At 44.3% G+C, this 20,881-nt stretch overlaps 1 protein-coding gene across 2 annotated transcripts in view; it reads right to left on the bottom strand.

The window, feature by feature from the left end:
* The window catches only part of DNAAF1 (dynein axonemal assembly factor 1), a 99,002-nt gene that overhangs the window by 36,328 nt on the left and 41,793 nt on the right, over window positions 1-20,881 (bottom strand). For both annotated transcript variants that reach the window (XM_063945432.1, XM_063945433.1), the window contains exons 4-6: window positions 20,645-20,866; window positions 18,192-18,358; window positions 16,736-16,857 (exon numbers count right to left, since the gene is read on the bottom strand). In XM_063945432.1, coding sequence (XP_063801502.1) covers window positions 16,736-16,857; window positions 18,192-18,358; window positions 20,645-20,866 — 511 coding nt within the window. The remainder of the gene's footprint in view (window positions 1-16,735; window positions 16,858-18,191; window positions 18,359-20,644; window positions 20,867-20,881) is intronic.

Below are 20,881 nucleotides of genomic sequence, written 5' to 3'. Positions count from 1 at the left end.
GACACTCGTCTGATTCAGATTGCTCTGTCACCCGTTCCAGGTCCTTACAAAAACGCAAGTCTGCTCCGGCCAGTAAGCCTCCCAAAATGAAACCTGCGGATATTGCGGCAGTGCTGGGCCCTCTGCTAGATGAAAAACTGGCGGGCATTAGAGAAGCTATTGACTCTACTCTATCTAAATTAACTCAACACTCTGGCCGCTTGGATGACGTCGAACAGAGGGTGTCTACCCTGGAGGATGATTTGCATGCAGCACAACTCACCATTAATTCACAGCAAAGTGACATTTCGGATCTGACCCAGAAGCTAGATGATTTGGAGAATCGCGGACGCAGAAGTAATCTCCGGGTGGTGGGTATCCCCGAATCGGTCAAAGGCCACGAGTTACTTGATCTTCTTTCTAACTGGATTCCGCAACAACTGGCCATGGATCTCAAAGGTGCCCCTCTGGCTATTGAGCGGGCACATAGTGTCACAACTGAGGGCCTGAGCTGACGGGAGGCAGCCTCAGTTGTAGGGGCTGAGATGTACCGGAACCTGGGAGGTTGTATCAGACCCCTGGACATGTAAGTAACATGAATAATAACTGCCCGAAGGCGTGACCACGACAACTTGGATAAAAGTCAATGATGTTTATTATGACAACTCCGCAACACAGCAGCAGTAAAAGAAAACGTAAAAGTCAGCAAAGAATAAATACAGTTCCTGGGTACTACAGGATGGCAGGAGCCACAGGGCACTGGTAGTGTGAGATAGTTCTTATGATCTTCTAGATGGAAAGTCCTTACCAGGCCCGACTGTAGCAATGGAGATAACCCAGGATTGTGCCAGCTGGTGTTCCAGGAAAAGCTGGGTTGCTGAAGATAAAACAGCTGCTGTGGATACTGGCTGGAACCAGACTGTTGTTAGCACGGAGTGGATACTGGCTGGAACCAGTTAAATAATAAATGAACTTGGGAGCGATGAAATATGAACTGAAATGTAGAACTTGAGAGCGGAGAAATAATAATACCGGTGGAGAGTGGTAAAGTGTAGAAAGGACACCGGCCCTTTAAGGGAAGCTGTACTCTGCTGGAAGCTGAGCTGGAAGCAGGTAATGTTGTAGCTGGAAACAGATGAATCCACAATGGATTGGAGAGTCAGGCTACACCGCAGGTGGAATGCTGGTGCGGGTCTCTATGGTGGAAGTCTTGAAACAGGAGCTGGAACCTGGAAGACAATCACAGGAGAGAGACAAACAGGAACTAGGTTTGACAACCAAAGCACTGACGCCTTCCTTGCTCAGGCACAGTGTATTTATACCTGCAGCAAGGAAGGGATTGGCTAGGCAATTATGCAGATTATCAATACTGAGAACAGATTGGTGGAAATGATCAGCTGACAGAATCCAAGATGGCTGCGCCCATGCAGACACTTGGAGGGAAGTTTGGTTTGTAATCCATGTGGTAATGAAAACAGTAATGGCGGCGCCGGCCACCGGAGACAGGAGGCGCCAGGCTGACAGATGCACATCCAACCACGCGGACACAGCGGAGGCCGCGGCTGACGTAATCGCCACTCAGACACTCTGCATGCAGAAGTTCAGGGACGGCGGCGGAGGCCACGGGAGACGCCATGCCAGGTGTAATATGGCGTTTACTGTGACAGCGTCCCAGAGTGACAGGAGAGGATACAGGAATGTACACATCAGGATAACAGATGGGATCCGGTCCTGGAGCGCTGAGCCAGCCTTAGGAGGCATCTGATGGGTAAGAAATGGCGTCCAGATACCCGGATCGTGACACATAGAATCGGCCCTGAACGTAAAACAAACTCTGGTCGCCCTCGCCCGGTGATCATGAAAATCCTTAATTATGCCGACAAAGCTCGACTCTTAGACCACTACCGGAAGACGGATAGCTTAACCTACAACGGAGATCGGCTCTTGATATTTCAGGATTTTTCCACCATTGTCGCTGCTAAACGCAAGGAGTTTGTCCCGTTGTGCAAGCAACTGTTTAACGCCAAAATCAAATTCTCTCTCCTGTACCCGGCCCGGCTGCGGGTCTTCGAGGACGGCAAGCCGTTGTTCTTCGATGACATAACACTCGCCAAGGCCCACTTCTCGAGTTTACCCACTTGATTGTTGCACTGTTATTATTGCTTGCATGCATGTTTTTCTCTCTTTTTTTTTCTCCATCTGTAGGTCACGTGGAGAGGAATAATTGCGCAGCTCTGTGTATACAATGAGCTGTAAATTTTCTTGTTTTTCTTGTTTGTTTTTTATGTTACTGTTTAATATTGTTGGCTGCACCTGCCGGACCTGCCGACCCCGATCCTCCATGGGTCAACCCCTTCCCGCTCGCTGGGACGGGCAGGGGCCCTACTTTACCTCTAGTATATTTTTTCTTGCATTCCCATCCATCGGTATAGGCTGATATAGCTGACCCCGCCCCTACTCCCCCCGCCGTCGCGGAGGATACCCCACTCCTTGCCTTCAATATAGTATCATGGAATGTGGAGGGCCTTAACGCTCCAGTGAAGCGCAAGAAAGTGCTCTCCCACCTCCACCGTTTGACCCCTCACATCACCTTCCTACAGGAAACACATTGGCTAGACGATCCCCGTAACACTCTACGTGCCCCCTGGATCGGAGATTGTATCTCGGCCCCTTATTCTAATAAAACCAGGGGAGTTGCCATCCTTTTTCACAAGTCCCTACAATATTCGATACGCAGAAGGTTTCTCGATCCTAATGGGAGATTTATTTTGCTAGATGTGATTATTGATAATGTCTTGTATACTCTCCTTAATCTATATGCCCCAAATGTCTCTCAACAGGATTTTTTTGCAGTTGTCCTACAGAAACTTTCCTCTTGGGGGAGCTCTAATCTAATCCTAGGAGGAGATTTCAACACGGTCATCGATCCGTCCATGGACAGGTCTAGGGTGAGTACTTCATCCTCCAAATCCGGCTGTGATCTTCTTTCTTCCCTCTGTTCACAACTTGCTCTCTCCGATCCTTGGCGTATCCATCACCCTCTTCTTCGTGATTACTCTTTCTACTCTCACCCCCACTCTACGCACTCCCGTATTGATTATATTTTCTTATCCCGACACCTCTTCCCTAAAGTCACTCACACATCGATTAAAAATATTATTATCTCAGACCATGCCCCTATTATGATTTCTCTTAAGCTTGCGTTGCCCCAATGCTTTTCCAAATGCTGGCGATTCCCTGCTTATCTTACTCACTCTGAGGATTTTCTCCTACACCTTAGACACACTTGGCACACCTACGTTTCTGATAATTTGACCCAGGCGGAGGATGTCTCACTGTTCTGGAGCGCCTCTAAAGCTGTTATCCGGGGCCACATTATCTCATACGTAAATTCTAAACGCAAAGCATTTAACTCCCGCCTCCATGAGCTGAGCTCCTTTCTCACCTCAACTTATAGAACGTATAAGCGTTCCGACACTCCCGCACATAAAGAGGCATACCTGACTGCTAAACAAGTATATGATACCTTCCTAACAGAGCAGGCCCAGACACGATATGATTACCAGCGGAACAAATTTTTTAGATGGGGTAATAAATCGGGCAGACTCTTGGCAAACCTCGCTCGGGGACCCCGCACGCGCACATGGGTTGAGGTGGTTAAATCTTCAGACACTATTATATCAGATCCGACAGCCATTTGCGCCGAATTTATGCAGTTTTACAAATCCCTATATACAGCAGAGCCAGATAACGTGGAGACAGGTAAATCCTTTTTGCATGACGCTCAGCTTCCTGTCCTCTCTCGAGATGACAGGGACCTTCTCGAGATGTCTATAACTGAGGAAGAGATACTCACAACTATCAAATCTTTACCAAACGGCAAGAGCCCAGGCCCTGATGGCTTTGGGGCTGAATATTAGAAATTACTTAATGCTGAACTCACACCCACTCTAGCCAAATTATATAATCATATCTTTACCTCCGGAACTATACCCTTATACTTCAATGAGGCACGGATAATCGTAATACCCAAGCCGGGTAAAGATCCCTCCCTCGTGGGTTCCTATCGCCCTATCTCACTTCTTAACCAAGACTTCAAATTGCTTACCAAACTAATGGCCAACCGTCTACAGTCTTGTCTGCCTCATCTCATTTCCCCGGCCCAGTTAGGCTTTATTAAAGGCAGACAATCTGTACAAGGTATTAGATCGGCGATAGCTGCTATTTCCCATACCCGCCTTCATAATTTGGAAGACAATATTCTTATTAATCTAGACGCCGAAAAGGCCTTCGATAAAATCGCTTGGCCACACCTTTTTAGAGTGCTCTCCCACCAGCAATTTGGCACTAATTTCTGTAGTCTAATGCGGACCCTCTGCACTGCTCCGATGGCCCAGGTGGTAGTTAATAATGTGGCCTCCTCTTCCTTTTTTCTTGAGAGAGGCACAGACAAGGATGCCCTCTCTCCCCTTTGCTTTTTAATTTGGCCTTGGAACCTTTTATTCGTTATATCCAACTACTACCTGGGTTTAGAGGCATTGTTGTTGGGGATCGCGAACTCAAAGTTATAGCCTTCGCAGATGACCTACTTATATGTACCTCTGACCCTAAACGCTCCCTTCCTGTATTGGTAGAGGCAATTGACAGATTTTCGTCTTTTGCTGGCTTCTCCATTAACTTTGCCAAGTCTGAAGCCCTGGCCATATTTGGCCAGGCGAGACTGGGTTGGATTAGACCCTTCCCGTTTAGATGGGCCCCCTCGCATATAACCTTTTTAGGAGTGGCTCTACCGCAACATCTCTCCACCCTCTATGCACGTAATATTACCCCGATCATACATAAAATACAGACTGAACTTAGCCTATGGCAAAACCTTCCCCTTAATATGTTAGGGAGATGCAACCTGTTTAAAATGGCAAGCTTCCCGAAACTCCTGTATATTCTCCAAGTGACTCCCATTCTTCTCACTAACTCCGACTTTTCTTTACTTAATACCTTGCTTTCCAAGTTTATATGGAACCGTAAGCGCCCCAGGATAAGTCTAAAAAAAATGTCGCAATCGGTGCGCCAAGGGGGTGTAAACCTACCAAACATTAAACAATACAATCTAGCGTGCTTACTACGTTTCGCTATGGATTGGCTCAGTGGCAACGATGTATTCACAGATACCAAGTTAGAATCTCAGCTTTGTGCTCCTCTTTCTCTTGCTTACCTCCTACATGCCCGGCCCTCTCAAATAAAATCTTCCCAATTTGATAACCCGCTATTGTCTTCCACTATTAAGGCGTGGAAAATGGCTAGGAAAGCTCTTGGTCTCAAATATTATTACTCAGTATCTCTACCTTTGCTTGGAAACCTGGAGTTCCAAAATGGTACTGCCTCTTTGCCTTTTGGTGCTTGGTGCTCCTCTGGTTTAAAGACTCTACGTAATCTGATGACACCTACTCACACCCCTTTGCCATTCCAGGAGGCTATTGAGAAATATGCAATTTCACCCCTGCATGGATTTTACTACTCCCAGGCTATACATTATCTTACATCCGTTCTCCCTCACCTCACGGGAAAAGACTTTGTTAACCCCTTAGACTCCCTTTTACGCTCCAACACATACTCCATATCTTCTATCTATGCGCGCATCCGCACTGAACTGGACCCCCACACTGATTTTCCTGATCTGGCTAAATGGATCTCCCAAATTCCTACATTCACAGTAGCCACCCTATTAGATACCTTTTTTATGACCCTTAAACTAATACCGGCTAGTATATATCAGGAAATGGCCTATAAACTGCTACACAGGGCATATATTTCGCCTAAACAAGGTTTTCTAATGGGTATATCAGATAGGGCCGGATGTAATAAATGCTCAACGGTAGAAGCTGACCTTTTCCATTGTCTCTGGGCCTGCCCTGTCATTCAAAAATTCTGGCATACCTTACACCATTATGGCACCTCAACGCTAGGCATCCCCTTTCAATGCACTGCTCCCTGGGCCCTCTTTGGTCATCTGTCGGACCAACCTGGAATTCCACGCACTGATAAAAAATTGATAGTGTTACTTTCAGCAGTGGGGAAAAAAGCTATATTGCAACAGTGGATCCATCCTACCTCTCCTACTCTCCCTATGGCTACTTCTAGGTTACTCTTCTTATTTAATATGGACTGGCTGGAGGCCTCTATCCACAAGGAAACCCTGACTCCTGCACTCTTTAAGTGCTGGGATAAATACATTTGTACCCTCCCTCCCCACACTAAACAAGCAATACATAAATGTTTCCAATCTAACTTTTGGTACTCTCTCCGACAACTTGATAGCCAAACTTCTCTAACTGACTGAGCCTCCTATCTTCCCCTCTCCCTCTTCTTCATCCGTACTTCCCTCTCCACACACTTCTTCTTTTCTTTCCCCTCTCTTCTTATTTCTTCTGTTTCTTCCCTGGCGGATTGGATGGACACTTCTATGGACGGATCGGTGGCCTGTGGCTCTTGGTAGGTGTTTTTGCTTATTTTTGTTCTAACGTTTTTGTGATGTTCTTTTTTACCTCTTCTTTTTCTTTATTTGAACTGCCGGAATTGAGTGTCAGTTTTTAGTCAGTCATATTCAGTCCCATTCTCAATATATTATAGCCTGACCGCCGCTCATCTGGTGGTTTACAGTTTGTTCTTGTTGATTGTTTTGGAAAATTGGAAAATTTCCTCCACCTACTCATATATGCTGTGTACTTTTACCTTTCTTATCTGCTTACTTTGATGTCGATATGTCTGATATGTATGCGGTTTTTTCCTTATTTCTGTACCATGTTTTGGAGGTATTTAATAAACATATTTGGAAAAAAAAAAAGAATAGAGGGGCAGATGTATTAACCTGGAGAAGGCATAAGGAAGTGATAAACCAGTGATATGTGCAAGGTGATAAAGGCAGCAGCCAATCAGCTCCAATATGTAAATTAACAGTTAGGATCTGATTGGCCGGTGCCTTTATCACCTTGGACATATCACTGGTTTATCACTTCCTTATGCCGTCTCCAGGTTAATACATCTGCCCGAGAGTCCCAAGGGGGACATACTGCAGTCTCCAGACATTTCCCCGCACCGATTTTTTCAAATAGACCTTACCGATTCTCCTCTGGACGGGGAGGTAGTATGCAACGCCATACAAGAGTTGTGTCAGGATCAGGGCATTGTCCTGCTGTCCGAGTCACACACAAAAAAAAAAAAAAGCTTTTTCGTGCTCCCGAGGCCGGGCGGCTCGGTCAGAACAATCCTATATCTAAAATCCCAAAAATTTCTACTTAAGAAGTTAAACTACAAGCTGGAATCTCTCAGCGCAGGGATCTCCAATCTGAAAAAGGAGAAAGGGGGTCTAATTACAGTTTCTTCCGCATTAGGCTTGCCTGGGTTTGCTATTCAGGATTGTCATTACCAATTCACCGGAGTGATGGCGGTATGATGGTTTTCCTTCAATAGTAAAAAAGAGTCATTATTATTCTGTACTGGAACCCTCTCCTGATTACGGCGAGGTCAAGAAACCAAGTGGTGCAAAACGTTGCATTCTCCCTGACAGTTCTTCAACAAAGTGGTTGGCTCCTGAACTTGCCAGAATCACTGTTGATCCCAACGACGCAGGTGTCGGCGTTGGAAATACTGTTAGATACAAAACTGTTGAGAGTTTGTTTCTTCCAGTGGAAAAAGCTCTGAGGATCCGGAGTTGGGTCAGATCTGCAACAGGGTCAATCCATCATTACATTCCGTTGATGAAAAAGATGATTGCGGCCTACGAGGCCATTCAGTGAGCAGGTTAAAAGCCAGAGTGTTTTCAGCGGGACCAGTGGACAATTGGTCCGGTTTCCACCTGGAATAATCCTGTTTTTTCAAGACCATACTGTAGTTTCACTCCTGTGGTAGCGGTGCAGTTCTCAAAAGCATTGGTTCGGGTTCCAGGACTGGATCTTAGGGACCACGGATGCATGCCTTAGAGGCGGGGGAGCTGTCACACAGGAGGAATACTTCCAAGGAAGAGGGTCAAGTTAGGATACTTGTCACCACATTAAACGGTCTAGAGGTAAGGGCTGTTTATAACGGTTTTCTACAAACAAAAACTGAAGCAGCAATGGCAGAAGCCAGAAAGATTTTCCGCTGGGCGACAAAATCATATGCGCGCTCTGTTCATTCCAGGAGTGGACAACAGGGAAGCAGACTTCCTCGGCAGACACGTTCTCCATCCAGGAGAGTGGTGTCATCATCCAGAGGTTTTCACAGAAGTGACAGGTCGTTGAGGAATTCCTAAAATAGACAAGATGGCGTCTCGCCTCAACAAGAAACTGCTTGTATTGTTCCAGGTCGAGGGACCCTCAAGCAATAGCGGTGGACGCCCTAGTGACACCGTGGGTGTTTCAGTCGGTCTATGTGTTCCCTCCACTTCCACTCATTCCAAAGGTGATAAAGATCATAAGAAGAACAAAGGTTCAAGTGATCCTCATTGTTCCAGAATTGGCTAAGAGGACTTAGTATCCAGATCTTCAGGAATTACTCATAGGAGATCCCTGGCCTCTTCCTCTGAGGGAGGATCTGTTACAGTAGGGGCCGTGCGTGTTCCAAGACTTACCGCAAATTCGTTTGACGGCTTGGAGGTTGAACGCCGGATCCTAGCCCGAAAGGGTATTCCCAAGGAAGTTATCCCTACTCTTATTCAGGCCAGAAAAGGAGTGACGTCTAAACATTACCACCGTATTTGGAGAAAATACGTGTCTTGGTGTAAATCCAAGGAGGCTCCTACGGAAGAATTTCAGTTAGGACGTTTTCTCCGTTTTCTACAAGCCGGTGTGGATGCGGGCTTAAAGCTGGGCTCAATTAAAAGTTCAAATTTCGGCTTTATCAGTTTTCTTCCAAAAACAATTGGCCTCACTTCCAGAAGTTCAGACCGTTGTGAAAGGCGTATTGCACATCCAACCTCCTTTTGTGCCCCCTGTGGCACCATAGGATCTTAACGTGGTGTTGCAGTTCCTTCAGTCTCATTGGTTTGAACCTTTATAGGAGGTAGAGTTGAAATTCCTTACTTGGAAAGTGATCATGCTGTTGGCCTTGGCATCTGCAAGGCGGGTGTCTGAATTGGCGGCTTTGTCTGACAAGAGCCCCTATTTGATCTTCCATGAAGATAGAGCGGAGTCGAGAACTCGTCAGCAATTTCTGTCAAAAGTGGCGTCATCGTTTCACATGAACCAACCTATTGTGGTGCCAGTGGCTACTGACGCCTTAGAAGAATCAAAGTCTCTAGATATGGTCAGAGCTTTGAAAATTTATGTAGCCAGAACGGCTCAGATTAGGAAAACGGAGGCTCTGTTTGTCCTATATGATCCCAACAAGATTGCGGCTCCTGCTTCCAAGCAGACTATTGCACGCTGGATCTGTCATGCGATTCAGCAGGCTCATTCTACAGCTGGATTGCCGTTACCGAAATTGGTGAAGACCCATTCTTCGAGAAAGGTGGGCGCATCCTGGGCGGCTGCCCGAGGGGTCTCGGCATTACGGCTTTGCCGAGCAGCTACTTGGTCGGGTTCAAACACCTTTGCGAAGTTTTCCAAGTTTGATACCCTGGCTGATGAGGACCTCTTGCTGGGTCAATCGGTGCTGCTGAGTCATCCGCACTCTTCCGCCCGTTCTAGAGCTTTGGTATAAACCCCATGGTTCTTGAAGTGTCCCCAGCATCCTCTAGGATGTATGAGAAAATAGGATTTTAATACCTACCGGTAAATCCTTTTCTCTTAGTCCGTAGAGGATGCTGGGCGCCCGTCCCAGTGCGTACTGTATCTGCAGTTATTGGGTATGGTTACACACATGGTGTGTTGCGTTTAAGTCAGCCTGTTGCTGACGTTATTCATGCCGTGGCATGCATTATGCTGTTATTGGTTGTGTTCACACACAGGTTGTGTTATGCTTTATGTCAGCATATTGCTGCATATTCTTCATGTCGTCGGCTGGTGTTCTATTGAATGCCATGTTATGCGGCATACTGGAGGTGTGAGCTGGTAAGATGCTCGCCGTGGTTTAACAATAAATTATTTCCTCGAAATGTCCGTCTCCCTGGGCACAGTTAATTAAACTGGAGTCTGGAGGAGGGGCATAGAGGGAGGAGCCAGTTCACACCCATTCAAAGTCTTAAAGTGCCCATGTCTCCTGCGGATCCAGTCTATACCATGGTTCTTGAAGCGTCCCCAGCATCCTCTACGGACTAAGAGAAAAGGATTTACCGGTAGGTATTAAAATCCTATTATTTCCAGCAAACCAACGTGTGGCTATGTCTTCTGTACCTAACTGCATGTATAGACATGTAAAGGTAAACATGACATAAAACGCAATAGCTATAATTAAATTAGTAGCAATGAAAACAGCAGAGGGAGTACCGCCACCACCAATCCTTCTAAAGAGCACAAGTACAAAATATTAACTAGGAACTGATTGGTTATTACAGGCAATACCTCTGCTTGTCCTCTCTAGAACGTGTTGGAAACCTCCCCCTATGAATGAAGAGTGGGAGGCAGCTAGAATTCCCAGCACAGGCTGATTCTGACTGATGAGAATGTTGGCCGACAACCTCTTTTGTTCCTGGCTGGCTTGTGGAAACCACAGAGGGACAGATACTATTGCCACTAAATATCTGGGAAAGTGGGCAGAGCAAATCTTCCTCAAAATACAATGCCTGGAGATAAACAAGGTGGCAGAGTATTGATTTGGAGTCCTTCCCATCAGTCACTTATTCTCTACTTCAACTTCATGTTGGTGCCATGTATCTCCCTTTCATTCCACCAATCCCAGTCTCCCAATTCCTTGGCAACATTGCTGCCTGGCTCACATATTTCCTGTTCACTGACCTACCTAATTTCATACAAGGCTATTTTAACTTTCCTACTGAACAACCAAGGGTCACTTCACTAGAGGCAACCTACTGGACCGTTCTACTGCTTTCAATTGTATTGTTCATCCTCTTCTCACCATGTCAAGAGGTGTGCAGTGATATAGTATAAGCTGATGGCAGAGAACAGAGCCCTATGTGATGCAACATATAGTGGGGGTGGAGGGATGTGCCGGAACCAGAGTCACTGAAAAAGTGGTTGTATAGGTAACTGAACCACAAAAGAAAACATGCCAGTGGATGGAAACATGCAGGAGAAGAGGATGAACAACACAATTAAGTTACATACTGTATATTATTTGCTTGTAACATGTGCTGGATGGTCAGGTGGATGTTGGCTGCAAGATGATGGTTACTGGTGACAGGGTGCTTGCTGAGTGTTGGTCAGATGTGTGATTCAAATATGGCTGCTATGTTGCATAGTGGGGTCCATTATGTAATACTGGCGGTTAGGATTTTGGCGGTCCAGAGACCAACGTCAAAATCCCGACAGCCGGAATCCCGGTGGTGAGTGCAGCCAATCCCCTCGCGGGCTCACTGCACTCGCGATGCTTCGGACCTACTCCATTTTATTCGCCCTCGGGTGGTGGCGTGGACCAGGTTTAGGCTGATGGAAAACGTAAGTATGTCAGGATTCTGAACATCTGGATGCTGCGGTCAGTATGATGAACGCCGGCATGTCAATCACAATCTGGTGGTTGTATCTTCTGTACATTCAATTACAGAAAATGTTTATTTCCATTCATTTATAAAAATGTGTACTGAAATGTTCTAAAAAGTTTTTATTTTATAAAATAATGAAAACCTCCATGAGGTTATACTTTACTACACATTATGCATATATAATTCTGTATATAATTTAATTATATCATTAAATCTATAATATATGTATAATTTTATTTTTCAAATAAATATATTATTTGCCCATCATTAAGATGCGTCTACAAAGTGTCACACACAACAAGAAATGCAGCATGTCCTGAGCTTACTACATTCTACCCTGAAGCAAAAAAATGATCTTTCAGGAAGAGAAAGTAATTAAGAAGGGAACAGGGGAAATACAACTGAGGGGTTCATTTACTAAGCAGTGATAAGAGTGGAGAAGTTGCCCATGTCAACCAATCAGCACGGAAGTAACATCTATAATTTGCATACTATAAAATGATACAGAGCTGCTGATTGGTTGATGGGCAACTTCTCCCCTGGCTCTCTTCTCCGCTCTTATCACTGTATCACTGCTTAGTAAATGCCCCCATTAGTGTGTGTACAAATCACTAAATGAAAAGGTAATTTGAGAACTTTCGATTAAAAAAAAATCATAAAATCCATACATGTGTGTTCCGTTAGTAGCTTCAGTCCAAAATAATGCTCCATTTAACATGCGCAGTTCAGAAAACAAAGAGTTAAAATGTCAGTCTAATGAGGGTTTTAACCCTTACACCGTGGAATATTTTTCCTAGCAAGTTATATTTTCCAGACTGTTCTAAACAGTCAATGCACCCTAACAGTCCGGGATTTAAGGACATACATGTTTGAGCACAGGTGGCTTAATTAGTGCTTCACTTTCATTTACCCAACTTTTCCACACAGTGGAGATGCTTTGCAAGCTAGCATGCCTGCAGACTGATGAACCCCTCTCCCAGGCAAGATGCAACGAGTTTGCAAACTTCTTTGCAGATAAAATATCCACCATCCGGGCTGGAATCTCCACAGTGCCATCAAAGGAGTGCCAAACTACAAAGCCTGCTAATATAAGCTACCAGCCTTCATGGACCAGCTTTGACCCAGTGGATGTAAAGGATACTGCTGAAATTGCTCGGATTTTGCGTCCCACCACCTGTGATCTGGACCCAGCCTCAACCAAGCTTCTAATAGGTTGTATGGATATAATTGGTCCTGTCTTTACAAAAATTGTTCAATGCTCTTTGCAGACAGGCATTTTTCCTGGACCCCTAAAGGAAGCAATTGTTAGACCGCTTCTTAAAAAACCTAATTTAGATCCCGACTGCATGACCAACTACAGACCGGTATCAAACCTTCCTTTCCTAGGAAAGGTTATTGAGAAAGTCGTTGCAAATAAACTGGAAACCCGCCTGACAACCCATGATATTTATGATCCATTTCAATCAGGATTCAGGAGAAGACATAGCACTGAAACAGCCCTGGTGTGTGTGTTAAATGATCTTCTGATGGCAAAAGACAGAGGTGACTGTTCAATATTAATCCTTCTGGATCTCTCGGCAGCATTTGATACCGTGGACCATGGGCTTCTGATTGAGCGACTGATACATTTCTGTGGTCTGGATGGCACAGTCCTAAGCTGGTTCAAATCATTTCTCACAGGCAGGTCACAGAGAGTATCATCTGGATTATACTCATCACCACCAGTGCCATTGCCATGTGGTGTCCCACAAGGTTCTATACTATCCCCCATGCTTTTTGCAGTATACATGCTCCCATTGGGTGAAATAATCAGGCGCCATGGCCTGGTCTACCACTGCTATGCAGATGATACACAACTGTACTTGTCCTTTGCTCCGGGCACTGATAACCCAATAGCAACCCTAAATGGCTTTCTAGCTGAACTACAGGAGTGGATGAGCGCCAGTTGGCTGCGACTGAACCTGGATAAAACAGAGGTCCTTATGATACGACCGCAACATCAAAGGACAAGACTGCAGCATAGCCAACCAACTGGACTTACACTCGGGGATTCAGAATTACAGACCAGTGATCATGTGCGGAATCTTGGCGTTGTCCTGGATGGTGGCTTGACACTTAAACATCAGATATCAGCCACAATCAAATCCTCATTCTTTCACCTGAGGAACATAGCCAGAATCAAGCACTTAATTCCCTCAGATGATATGCCAAAAGTCATACATGCATTTATATCATCTCGTTTAGACTACTGTAATGCCCTCTACCTTGGTCTACCAGCAAAAGAATTGCAACGCTTACAGCTGGTGCAAAACACAGCTGCCAGGCTATTAACCAACCAGCCCCGTTCTAGCCACATAACACCCATCCTCTACTCCCTTCACTGGCTGCCTGTAAGATGGCGAATCATCTTCAAGATTGGCTTACTGAGTTTCAAAGCATTACATGACCAAGGCCCAAGGTACCTGAAACAGCTTCTGACCACATACTGCCCCACTCGATTACTGCGATCTGTAGATGAAGGACTTTTAGCAGTACCTAGAATCTACCGTAATTCATCTGGGGGTCGAGCTTTTAGTCATGCGGCTCCGACTCTATGGAACTCACTCCCCCGCACAGTGCGAGAGGCCCCAACTATAGAATCCTTCAAAAGTAGACTCAAGACTTTTCTGTTTACTCAAGCATTTCCATAATGTCCCTTTTAGTATCTTCATGCTTCTGTATTTTATGAAAATGTACTTCATTATTTTCTGTACTATATTATGCTATGTATCTGTTAAGCGCCTTGAGTCCTATTGGAGAAAGAGCGCTATATAAATAAAATTATTATTATTATTATTACCCTTCAGTGGCCAATCATGGATATACTTAAAACATGGAGAGTTATAAAGCCTTGAGGACAGAGGACCTTATTCAGTAATAGAGTGACCATATTATCCCTTTTACCTGGGACGCTCATGAATTACACAGGTTCTGTGGCTGGCTGACTACAAGCCTGCATTTCAGCTGGTTTTAATCAGCCGCAGAACCTGTGTAATCCATGAGCGTCCCAGGTATAAGGGATAATATGGTCACTCTATTCAGTAAGGATTGCAAATTCTGCTTTTGAGCAGAATTTGCAATCCTTTAAATCGCATGCTGGGGGCCACCCATCGCAGGGCAAAGCCGCCCAGCATGCAGTTCACCAACCACCCACTGTGATCACGCTGAAATTGCACATGCGCCGCAATTTCAGCATGATCGCTGGAATAGTGGATGCCTCCTGCCGGCGCAGCCTGGCAGCGACAGCAGGAGACTTACTGACATTTTTTAGTTTGGAGCGGGTGCATGTGATGACACACCGCCGCCCAGAAAACGCAAACGACACGCCCCCCCCATTCGTTCTGCCACACCCCTGTTTACCCTGCGCCACCCCCACAACAGAGCTACCGCCCGCCCCGCAAACGCCTCTGCTTGTCAATCAGGCATAGGCGTTTGCAGTAAATGCTAACCATTAGCATTAACTGCATGAGCAGGACAGGACCTGCGCGTGTACAGTGGGGGCCATCAGAGAAACTGCGGTTGGATTGTGATTTGCGATCCAACCTGAATTAGGCCTAGAGTTTGGAAACAGTGCTAGAGAGATACCCAACACATGCAGCAAGTGACAGTTCTTTTCAGAAGTAACATTCTTATGTAATGATTTATATACACAAAGGACAAACCATGATATATGGGGCAGGGGCAGAAAAGAGACCCCACAATTATGATTGTCCAATCTATCTATGCACCTGCAGATGAATCTTTTTCCAGTACTGAGTGGACACACCTTTCTGAAAGATCTTTTACATAACAATAATTGTAAAATAGTAAGATAGTAATTGAGGTTGAAAGGAGGCAATTCAACCTGTATTTTGTATTAAGTTGAGTTGATTTTACTGTACCTGCTGAAGAATGTTTTTATGACTAGTTAACAACTACAAATCATGTTACACCCGGATTAACAACGTCAATATTTTAAATGTTGTAACCTTGGATGTCATTTTCAATCAGAAATTCATCAAATCCCCTTTTAAATGCTTTTACAGAGTCCACCATTACCACCTTCCTGGCAGGGAATTCCAAATCCTTATTGCCCTAACAGTGAAGAACCCTTTCCTCCGTTGCGTACGGAATTTTCTCTCCTCCAGCCTCAGCGAGTGCCCACGTGTCCTAAACAGAGTTCTTTTAATAAGTAATTCCTCTGATAACTCTTTGTAGTGTCCCTTTACATATTTGAAGAGATTAATAATGTCTCCTCTTAGACGCCTCTTTGCCATTGTATACATATTCATCTTAGTAAGCCTTTCCTCATAATCCAGACCCTCTAGCACTTTAATCAATTTGGTAGCTCGCCTTTGAACCCTTTCAAGTTCACAGATATCTTTTTTATAATGTGGTGCCCAAAACTGAACACAATATTCCAGGTGCGGACGTACCAATGATTTGTACAGCGGCAGAATTACATCCTCGTCCCTTGTCTCAATTCCCCGTTTAATGCACGCTAACACCTTTCTTGAATTCTTTACTGCGCTTTGACATTGTGTACGGTTATTAAGTTTATTATCAATGAGTACCCCCAAATCTTTTTCCAAAACTGTTACCCCTAGACTTTCCCCATTTAATATGTAGGATGCAAGTTTGTTTTTAGTCCCGAAATGCATAACCTTGCATTTTTCTATATAGAACCTCGTTCCCCATTAAGACGCCCAGATTTCAAGTTTAGAGGCTCCACATCTATTTCTGAATTAATTATCCTACACAGTTTAGTATCATCTGCAAAGATTGACACTGTGCTTTCCAGGCCTATTTCTAGGTCATTGATAAATATATTGAACAGCAGTGGCCCGAGTACGGACCCTTGTGGTATTACGCTGACTACTGGTGTCCAGCTTGAGGACTTCCCGTTGACCACTACTGTACCCTGTTATCCAGCCAGTTACTTATCCATGTACAAACAGTTTTTACTAGGCCAAGCTCTTTTAAGATCTGAGCGAACATGATCAGACAGGGAGGTATTTTACTATTACACTTCTCTTTGAACTTAATGTCAATAGTAAATGCATTCAAATATAACATCCTTACATGTCTGCAGGTCTTATTTAGTTGGGTAGAGTTTGCCTGCGCTACATACTCTGTGAAACATTCCACCAGACATTATATATTTACCTGTCCTTAGGAAAGATGGGTCTGTCATCAAGATAGGTTAGATCTTTCAACCGCACTGTAACTATCTTTCTATAATTAGGAATTTTCTTAATTACTTCATTTCCCATCAAGTTTAAGACATGCTACAAGAAAAAAGCAGACGCAAAGATTAAGTAGCAAACAGTGATAGTGTCAGGCGCTGCCACCGAGAGGTGTGGCAGGGGGAGGGGGGGTGGTAGCGTGTGCTAATTACCCAGGCCAGCCATCTGCCTTCCTGACATGTCAGCCGCAGCAGCTTTGTTCTCCATCCAACACACGCTGCTGTGTGATAGTTAGGCTGTGGGGTGGCCACTTAGCAGCAGAAGCAGTCTCTTATGTCTCTGCGGTGGGGTGTAGGGGGGTGGGGTGATCGTGCCCCCCTCTGGATTTGCCCCTGGCTGAGAGACACGATAGCGCCACCAACCCCTTTCCCCCCAAGAGTTTGTTTTACATAAATTATTATAAGGGGGTGTGGCCACACCTACCCCAATTAGGCCATGCCTCCAAAAAAAGTACCTGGGCCCGCCCACAGCTCTCTACACCCCTGCAGCAGTCAGGCACAATGAAGTATGATGTTCGTTGTGTTTTAGCTACAGCGGTGTACAGTACAATGCAATACGACACTTGCTTCAGTGTCATCAAAATCTTTACTAATGAAGTTAATGGGGTCAATTCAATTAAGAGCAAGTTTTGAAAAGAAAGTAATATCATGTAATGTGCACACCCCAAAAAAGACAACATTCAATTACAAATGCCAAATATCTACAAAAAAAGACCTGGGAGAAGCGCATGAAACACTTGCAAAACCATCCCATTCCAGACCTACAGAAAATGATAATATAATGGTAATATAGGAGGCAGTTAGTGGCCATTAGGAAAGTACTGGAAACTCTTAAAAGGTATCAAATCGATGATTTCTACAATTTTATTAATGGTGGAAAAATGATAGCAAGTGTTTTTCATCCAATTAAAGTCTCTCCAGCATTTTTTATACAGAAAAATGTCTGCGAACCTTTAATGCCATTTTGTAAAAAGTTCCCAACATTTTTACTCTGTAATGACATTTGCCCACCTTTTTACCTGCTCTGGGGGGGTGTACATACATGGGGCGGGGTGTAATGAAGTCCGAGTTCGGCGGCTGTGCGGGATGCCAACGAACTAGGCCGTTTTTCTTAAAGGGGCAATCATGTACAAGGATAAACCATACCTTGTAAAAGACTGCCCCTTTAGAAAAACCTCGGAGTGTGGCTGGCATCCCACACAGCCACCGAACTCAAAAAGCACTACGAGTTAGGATTTGCATTACAAATGCCATTTATGGATTGAGATCACCATGAGAACGGTTTGCAATAGCCCAGTCGCACCTATCTGAATTGACACCTATGAGCCTAATATACAATATATATAGCCTAGCAACTGACACCTTAACTTCACATACCAAGTTTGGCATCTTCCCTAGGATCTCAATTACAGCAGGATCATCCAGTTTATTGTGAGATAAATCCAAGACGCTAATGCAGTGACATTCCTCTAGGTGCTGTATATCTTCCACTGTATGCAATTGATTGTGAGCAATCTGCAGGGTGGTCAGAACTGGGAGACAAGCTGGAACACAAGCACATTATTTGAAACAGTCTCATTATGTAAAGGGACACTCTACCTCTAATACCCCTTTTCCACTAGCTCCTTAAAACACGGGTAAATGCGCGGGGGCGCACATTTACCCGTGTTTTTCCCTAGTGGAAACGGGTCCCCCGGCAAATTCCCGGATCAAGTGATCCGGAAATCCTACCCGGGTAGCTAGCCGGGTTGAACACGTGTTCAACCCGGCTAGCTGTCTAGTGTGAACGGGTGCCGTGTCGAGGCGACACGGCTCCCGTTCACTGTGTATAGGGAGGGCGGCGCTGGGAGACCATGTGATCTCCCAGCGCCGCCCCTGCAGCATCACTAGCGCGTCACCAACCCGGCAATATGCCGGGTTGGTGAGCGCTGTCATTAGGGGGCTGTAGCACGGGTCGCAGACGTGTCAGGCGACACGGCTGCAACCCGTGCTTTAAGTGGAAAAGGGGTATAAGCTACGTACATTGGGGGTAATTCAGAGTTGATTGCAGCAGGAAATTTTTTAGCAGTTGGGCAAAACCATGTGCACTGCAGAGGGGGCAAATATAACATTTGCAGAGAGAGTTAGATTTGGGTGGGTTATTTTGTTTCTGTGCAGGGTAAATACTGGCTGCTTTATTTTTACACTGCAATTTAGATTTCAGTTTGAACACACCACACCCAAATCTAACTCTCTCTGCACATGTTACATCTGCCCCCCCGCAGTGCACATGGTTTTGCCCAACTGCTAACAAAATTCCTGCTACGATCAGGTCTGAATTAGCCCCATTGTCCTTGAAGTCTGACATCAGCCATTTTGTTTTGTAACAACCTCTAATGTGAAAAAAATCTAATGTGTTCAATTTTTAATTTTAAAGATGTGAGCTTACCACGTCACACTCTACAGTACACCCTGGGGCAATAAATACTATAAAGCAGCTAGGAGATTCCTATAATTTTAACATTTAAAAAGAAATTTACAGTAAGAGGATTTTGTAAAGTTATACTCAAATATATTTACATTTCAAGTTATATTCATATTTTGTATTAATATTTGAGAACAAAAAAAAAACCTGAAGGATAAGTGCAACATTAGTTGAAATAAGCTTGTTTAACAGTACCTGCCACTTACAGTCTAGGCAGCCATTTTGTGAGGTCAGCCAACAAGCATAAGAATATAACCTACAGTATTAATTCAGCAGGAGGCACTTGATCTCTATGTTTATGAAACACTTGTAGACTGATAGGTTGCATTATTATAAATGTCAGTATAGATCCACCTGATCTGGGTGTAGATAACTGGTGATAACATTTTTTTAAAGTGATTGATTAGTAATTCATATCAAATACAGGCCCAGATTTATCAAGACTTGGAGATTATAAATTGCACGGTGATAAGCAGCAACCAATCAGCTCCTAACTGTCATTTTTCAAACACAGCCTGTAATATAGCAGTTATGAGCTGGATGGTTGGTACTTTATCACTGTGCAATTTATCACTCTCCAAGGCTTAATAAATTTGGGCCATATTCTCTACCTCTCCATATCAGACTGTCCACCTCTCTACAAAATTTAAAATGGGCTCTCAAGACCCATTTCTTCATCAAACCCATCCATCTCTCGTCCTAACCCTCTGCTACATTGCTCACTTCTACCCCATCTCTCATCCTAAGCCTCTGCTACATGCTCACTTCTACCCCATCTGTGTCACCCCTGTCTGTCTGTCCCTCTCCTTTAGAATGTAAGCTCTCACGAGCAGGTCCATTTCCCCTCTGGTGCTTTTCCCTCTCTTAGACTATTTTCTACTCCATACTCCCTACAACGGCACCTAACTCAGTTTCTGCCATCCAAAGATTATTTTAGTGTCCTGTCCTCTTATGAAGCAATGTTAATATACCATATATTTGCCCTACATTATCTTGTACTGTAAGTCATTGTTTTCTAGTTTTGTTCGTTTGTTTATGCACTTTGTTAGGCGCAGCGGATCCCTTGTGCCACAATATATATATATAAATAAAACAACAACAATAATAATAATAATAGTAGTACTACTACTACTACTACTACTACTACTACTACTACTACTACTACTAATAATAATATAATAATAATAATAATAATAATAATATAATTATTATTACCAGGATATTCCTTTTACTAGGAGCGCTTAAACATCGCCGTGTATAGCAAATAGATAATTTTCCTTGAACAATGAAGTAGACTGGCAGTCCTATCTCATATTTAATATGTACAATTTGAAAGAAATACAGTTACTTGTATAAGAACACTCACCCAGGTTCTCTATGGTGCTGATGTCATTGTTAGATAGGTTGAGAGAGTCCAGTTTCTGCAGGTGTGTAAGATTCTCGATTTTGTTGATCAGGTTTTGATGTAAAAAGAGACAGCGTAGCTCTGTCTGAGCACTGAGATTCTCTATCCTCTGCAGACCATTACACTCCAGCCACAGACACTTCAGGCCTGTGTATTCCTCCAGATTCTCAATACGCATAAATCCTACATAGGACAAAA

The sequence above is a fragment of the Pseudophryne corroboree genome, chromosome 11 (assembly GCF_028390025.1).
Source record: "Pseudophryne corroboree isolate aPseCor3 chromosome 11, aPseCor3.hap2, whole genome shotgun sequence".
NCBI lineage: Eukaryota > Metazoa > Chordata > Amphibia > Anura > Myobatrachidae > Pseudophryne > Pseudophryne corroboree.
The sequence above is the reverse complement of the archived record's forward strand: the minus strand, read 5'-3'. Positions and strand labels throughout refer to the sequence as shown.